General features: G+C 39.6%; 1 protein-coding gene across 1 annotated transcript; it reads right to left on the bottom strand.

The window, feature by feature from the left end:
• Positions 1-3290: 3290 nt before the first annotated feature.
• LOC148020288 (CASP-like protein 4C1) lies at positions 3291-6106 on the bottom strand. Its single transcript, XM_087700620.1, has 3 exons — positions 5760-6106; positions 5323-5458; positions 3291-5224 (listed from the first exon to the last, which is right to left on the bottom strand). The coding sequence occupies exons 1-3, from the start codon at positions 6056-6058 to the stop codon at positions 4997-4999; spliced, it is 663 nt and encodes a 220-aa protein (XP_087556746.1). The 5' UTR covers positions 6059-6106; the 3' UTR covers positions 3291-4996.
• Positions 6107-6511: the final 405 nt, after the last annotated feature.

Raw genomic sequence — 6511 nt, 5'->3', positions numbered from 1 at the left:
ATAGGTCCGCCTTAAATCTCCTGTCATTAGAAAAGTTATTAACTCTTAAGCTAAAGGGGCCTTTTTTAATCCATATTTTCACTAATGTTCAAGAATATGAAGAATCTCAAATGAGGAGGTGGTTGTAGTAAAAGAGTCCAAGCAGTAAGGTACACCTTTCTACTTAAGAAATGTTGTATATAATTTTGCTCCTAATAGTATTTGAGTTGTGATGTGAATCTTACAAAGGCCTATTATTTAGCCAAATGCAAGTGAGAATTAGGGCCAAAAAGCTTCAAAAAAGACACTTGTAAAAAAATATTAGCTAAGGGCACAATGAAATGGTGTGGTAGAATAGAAAAACAAGAGTATTTTTGAGACTCCTAGAGCATTACCAAATGAAAAACACATGCCCAAACACTTCTGGGCAGAAACAATACAATGTGCAATTTACATTATGAACAAGATGCTTACAATGGTAGTATGGAAAAAAACTCCAAAGGAGGTGTACATAGGGTATAAGCCAGATGTGTCACATTTCAAAGGCTTTAGATGCATTTGTTATGTTCACATTCTTGATGAGAATAGGAAGAAGCTAGATCCTAAGGTAGAGAGATGTATTTTTGTTAGATATATAGGAGAAGAAAAAGGTTACATGTATTACAACCCAATCACTCATGAACTTCATATTAGTCATGATATAGTCTTTGATGAGTTGAGTACTTAATACACTCCAATCATAACTACTCATGATGCATTCACTGATATGGATGGCAATGAGGTGCAAGGAAATGCACAATTGGGGGTTGTAAGTGCTTCATCTAGTGGTGTTACTATAACAGAGATAGTTAGTCCATGGTTAGGGTGACTCAGAGTACATGTACGTGACTTTAGAATGGTAAGAAATGCACATAGTGCTATTGATATTATAGGAGTAAATTGGCCCCATTCTTATGAGCTTAGAAGTTGTAAATCAATGCCAAATAGTCTAGAATTCCATGCTAAAATTTAGTCGTGTGTTGATGATGTTAATGGTTGATCAATGACATCTGGGATAGTAGATTTTGAGCAACAAATGGGTCTATAGAGAGGTGAAAAAAAAGCTAGTTTACCATGTCACCCTAATCATGTGAGATACCTAATACAAATGTTGACATATGATGGATTTGTAGCTATACATCATGCATAGATGACAAATGTCTTAGAAGAAAAAGAGCTTGAGAAATTTGAGCATGTAGTGGAGAACCCTGAATGGGTACATGCCATGGATGAGGAGATGGATGCTTTAGTGCAACAAGGTACAAGGTCTTTTGTTGACTTTCCTGATGGCAAAAATGTTATTGGATGCAAATGGGTATATAAGATAAAACATAACTTTGATGGTAATGTGAGAAAGTGCAAGGCTAAACTTGGTGGCCAATGGCTATGCTTGATAGTATGGCATCGATTATAAGAAGACCTTTAGCCCAATGGCTAAGATAGCTACCATTCACATAACAGTTGCATTGGCTACATATAATAGGTGGAAGATGCATCAAATGGATGTGAAAAAAGTATTCTTGAATGGAGAGTTGACTCTAGACATCTATATGCAATCGCCACAAGGTTATGAGGATTAGAGGTATCCACATAAGGTATGCAAATTGCATAAGGCAATCTATGGGTTGAAACAAGTGCCAAGAGCATGGCATCATTGTATTACAAGCTATTTACAATAGTTGGGATTTCATGCATGTCCAACAGACTCTTCTTTATTTCCATTAGTCGAAGGAAGTGACAAGGTCTTAGTCATTCTATTTGTTAGTAATCTCATTATTATAGGTGATAATGAGCACCTCATTACTCAGGTTTAGGGTCAATTATAGCAAGAATTAAGATGAAGGAGCTTGGAGTGCTTAGATACTTTCTTGGTATTGAGGTGGTGGAAGAAAGAGATGATTCATGAATGTTACAAAGACAATATGCATTAGACGTGCAAGTAAAGTATGGTATGAGAGTATGTAAAACCATGAGCACACCACTTGATCCAAATGCAAAGTTATTAGTGCATGAGGGTAATGAGAGAGAGGATCCAAATATATACATGTAAATGGTAGGAAGTCTCATTTACCTTACCATTACACAGCCTGATCTCAACTACACAGTTGGAGTAGTGAGTCAGTTTATGTAGTCACCCAAGAAACCACATTTAGATGTAGTATGTAGGATCACATGCTATGTGAAGTCTATAGTGGGTTATGGATGACACCAAAGGGTAGACATTGAGTCCACACTTTATGCCTACATAGGTGTAGATTTGGGCAAGTAGTGGAAACAATCTGAGATCAACATCAATTTGGTCCATCAAGTATGACAATTTCATGGATGTCAAAGAATTTACCTACCATTGCTTCATCTTCTACAGAGGTTGAGTACATAGGGGCAACAATTATTGCATGTGAAATAGTATGGTTATGCAATTTGTTAGAGAAATTTGGCTATGACATATTGGACCATGTACCTCTTTATTTTGATAACATTAGTAGCATCACGCTAGCTAATAGCCCAATGATTCATACTTGCACAAAATACATGTAGGTCCATTACCACTTCATTCATGAGAAGGTGCTTAGTGGAGAAGTAGACCTAAAACATGTCTCTACTAAGCAACATGTTGCAGATATTTTCACCAAGTCATTGCCCCGAGAAAAACTAGAGTACTTCTAACAAGCAATGGGAGTACATAGCTTGAGTGATGCAAGATCAAGCACTCATTCTCCATGTGACTTGAGCTTGAGGTGGAGTGTTGATATGTATGGCACACACGATGCCAAGATATATCCTGCAACTTGTATATGATAAGGAAAAGTAATGTATATGAATGATAGATAAGTTGGATAGATAGAGAGAAGAGGTTACATACCAGAGTTATGAGATAAGTAGAATGGAGAACAATGGCTTAGAGAGAAGAGATGTCGAAGAGTTCTTGAATTTTAGAGAATATAATTTTACCTCCCAAGAAGTTTTCAAAGAACAAAAAATTTGACCAACAAATTTGTTTCTTGACCAAAAGCTAGAATATAAAAAATCCCCCATGAATCATAAAAGAACTCCTAAAATCTTACTTTTCTTACCTTCTATTTAAAAATGAATTACACCACAACTACTAATAATTATGCATTGAAAACCAAGCACCACACTCTTGAAATTGACAACTAACTGAATATAACATTTAGTTGAAAAGGAACTCTTGAATGAGGAGAGAGAAGGAATATGAATAACTCCTTTATGGATAATATTAAAAGAAAAAACAATATTCCAAAAGTGAAGAGAGAATTATGTTACTATTCTTCTCTCCAATTTTCTTCGTTTTAAAAGGAGAGAGAGAGAGAGAGAGAGAGAGAGAGAGAGAGAGAGAGAGAGAGAGAGGCCCAAAAGAGAGTTCATTTTTTCTGTTATGGAAACATATACCACATTTGAGCCTAACTAGATACTTGACTCATGAACAAAAAGTACAAAATGTTATTCAAGTTGTCAATAATATGCTTGGTCCTCCTTCAAATCACCTTCCTCCTGTGCTAAATGAGAGATGAGATCCTTGAATGTCGTACAATCAACCTTCTCAATCACTATCTCTACAAGAACATAAGTCTACAAGATAGCCTCCATCATTGCATTCCAAATGCAAAAGTTTTCTCCATCTAGCTTTTAATCCATTGCCCTGACTTTACTTATCCATGGGTTGTCTCCACTATTAGAGAATGATAGGTAGAATGGGGATTTTATGGTCGAACAAGGCCTAAAAATCCATGCCCATCTATAGAAATCCTTCTTACACATAGAATTAACACTTCAAGTGTAGCCCTCCTTTAACTTTGAAAATGTAGCCTATTAGGACTTCATGCACTCATAGGTTTTCTTCACTTCAAGTGTAGCCCTCCTTTAACTTTAAAAATGTAGCCTATTAGGACTTCATGCACTCATAGGTTTTCTTCACTAATGAACATGACCAAAGTACAAAACCTACCCTTGATTGCTGAAAACACAACCTCTTTAGCACTCATATGGCCAAGTTGAACCTGGAAATGGACCAACCTATTGTATAAATAATGAAAATATCAAAATAATCATGAAAATATTGCATGCCAAACTATCCACTCCAAATAATTTGGTCATTAGCTCATCAATATATACCAGCTAGACCAAGATAATGATTGCATGAACTAGCACAAACACGAGCTAAACCTCTACAATTTTATCATAAGAAGTTGTTCTCATGTAAGGGTAAAGGAAGATATCCAATAACCACAAGGACAATAGGTTTTAGCAAGGAATTTCACCAAGGCTTGGTAGAGGTAATATAGTATAGGATGAAAAAAGCCTTCATGTAAACAATTTAAGTTTACTTAAAGTTACAAAAATGAAAAAGATAAGGTTCAATACACTTTAACGTAGTATGGTAGCTTGAAATCAAAGTGTTGGGTATATTACACATTTTCTTATCCATTAAACGAAGGTAAATGTCAAAAGTTGAATCGTTTATGACCCAACTAAAGGGTTAAACTAGATGAAGGCACAACAATTAAACTGCAGAACAAAATCAATTAAAATGGCGAATTGGGACCTGTATCTTCTATAAAAGTAAACAATATGATCAACTTTGCTACACATTGACCAAAGAATGTTAGTCAAGAAATTCAAATCATGGTCTTGTATGAACACAATTAGCGAAGCAATAACATGATTTGGATTAGGGGCAATCCTCTTCTAGAATGAAGTGCATGTAGTATGCAACAATCTTGTTTGGCCCATTTCAAGAGAGCCTTGACTATTAGAGGGGGCTAGCTAAACAAATGTGGAGGGCTTGATCAATTGTGTGGAGCCATGTGCCTATGTGACCATATGTAAGTCCGCTGTATTGTGATGGTAGGTAGTTGAGAGATTGCGTTGCACAAGGGACACATCATCCATAAGTGATGTGTTGATATGTGCTGTGATGCTAAGTCATGTTATATGGTAGTGGTGGTTAAGAGAGCCCCTAAGAACTGCTAAGCCATGTGGCAAGTCGGAAACCTGAGAGTAGGGCCGACAAGGCGATGAACAAGAAGGCTCCATAGCCAAGCCCTATGGCGATCTCTGCGTGCGTGCAGAAAGCCGAGGCTTCGGAGCATCTGTACTTGCCATGGATGAGCACTTGGCCATCTCTCAGATTGTGAGCCACGGCAGTGCCTGCTGAACAGGCCGAAAATATGAGATACGCAAAACCCTGCACAGTCCCATCTCCATGGATGAGCAAGCTCTTCCCTGATCAAGCAACACGAGTGAGAGAGAGAGAGAGAGAGAGAGAGAGAGGTTGCCTTTTACCTGATCATGGCCGAAATCGAACCAGTAAGCTAACGAATCTGGCATCAGCAGCCTCCCCGTGCAGAGATGCCATATCCCAAGGCCGATCTCTGCGAAGGAGTAGATGCACACAATGGCGGTCGCTGCCAGGACATACCTGCCGACACGATGGATACAGGAAATCAAGCCTTTTGGTGAGAGAAATCGCTAGGGTTTGGTGCTGTGCGAGAATCCATGGATTCCGAGAGAAAGGTTTTCGAAAATGGAAGGTATGGCAAGTATACAGAGAAGACACACGTTTGCAAAGACAGAAAGATGTAATTGAAGAACAAAGTGCCTGTCTGCCTGTGTGTAGGTGGGTGTGGGCGGGGGGGGGGGGTGTGTGTGTGGTGGGGGGTAAGTGTGATGAGAGAGAGAGAGAGAGAGAGAGAGAGAGAGAGAGAGAGAGAGAGAGAAACCTGTAAGCATCTAGATTGAACCATCTAACACTGTCTTTCCCTCCCGCAAGAGAGTGGTGGTCTGTGAGCATGAGCAGCAGAGATGCAAACGAGAAGACCAGGGTCACCAGGCGCAGGAGCAAAAGAAGAGCGTCAGCCTTGTGATGGCCAACCCTCCTCTTCTCTGAGAAGGAAGCAGAAGATGCAGTTGTTCCATAATAGTGCACGACCTTGCCATTGCCATCTTGGGGCTCCTCCACCATGTACATTCTCCTGGCGACGGGATTGAGGCTACTGTTCGATGAGGAACGCGAGTCCATGAATGAGAGAGAGAGAGAGAGAGAGAGAGAGAGAGCAATTGTGAGTGGGCCAGTTTGGAGCTTGACTACTACACTCTCTTTACTAGCCCCACTTGCACGGATTCTTCACATCGAGACAAAAAGATCTTTACCAGAAAAGGCTAAAAGTGACACCCCCCCCCGGGCCCCGCCACGTAAAAGACAAATCCCAAGCATGCTACCTTGACAGTTGGATAAATCGATTAGGTGTCATTTGAAGCGCATGAGAATTTTGTCCCTAGTGGGCCCCAGCTCCCCCACGGGAACCCTACAGCCACGTCGCACCGAGGTTTAGGATTGCAGTGCTACACCCGTGGTCACTGGTCACTGGTCACTGGTCACACCACAACGCCAGGAGCATGACAGAACAAATAAATAGATATAATTATCGTGGTCGACCGTCGCCTTTGATTGGCTTCTCCACCAGCAACTTTC

The sequence above is a fragment of the Lygodium microphyllum genome, chromosome 19 (assembly GCF_053477565.2).
Source record: "Lygodium microphyllum isolate KBCC chromosome 19, Lygodium_microphyllum_v1.1.10, whole genome shotgun sequence".
Lineage (NCBI taxonomy): Eukaryota > Viridiplantae > Streptophyta > Polypodiopsida > Schizaeales > Lygodiaceae > Lygodium > Lygodium microphyllum.
Note: the sequence above shows the minus strand (reverse complement) of the source record. Positions and strands in the feature narration are given on the sequence as shown.

What these genes read in the sequence shown, in the direction of transcription:
- LOC148020288 (XM_087700620.1), bottom strand. Translation starts at nt 6,058, where the DNA reads ATGGACTCGCGTTCCTCATCGAACAGTAGCCTCAATCCCGTCGCCAGG. An exon ending in TTCAATCTAGATGCTTACAG is followed by an intron (nt 5,459 to 5,759) that starts GTTTCTCTCTCT and finishes TCGTGTCGGCAG; the next exon opens with GTATGTCCTGGCAGCGACCG. An exon ending in TCGATTTCGGCCATGATCAG is followed by an intron (nt 5,225 to 5,322) that starts GTAAAAGGCAAC and finishes GGGACTGTGCAG; the next exon opens with GGTTTTGCGTATCTCATATT.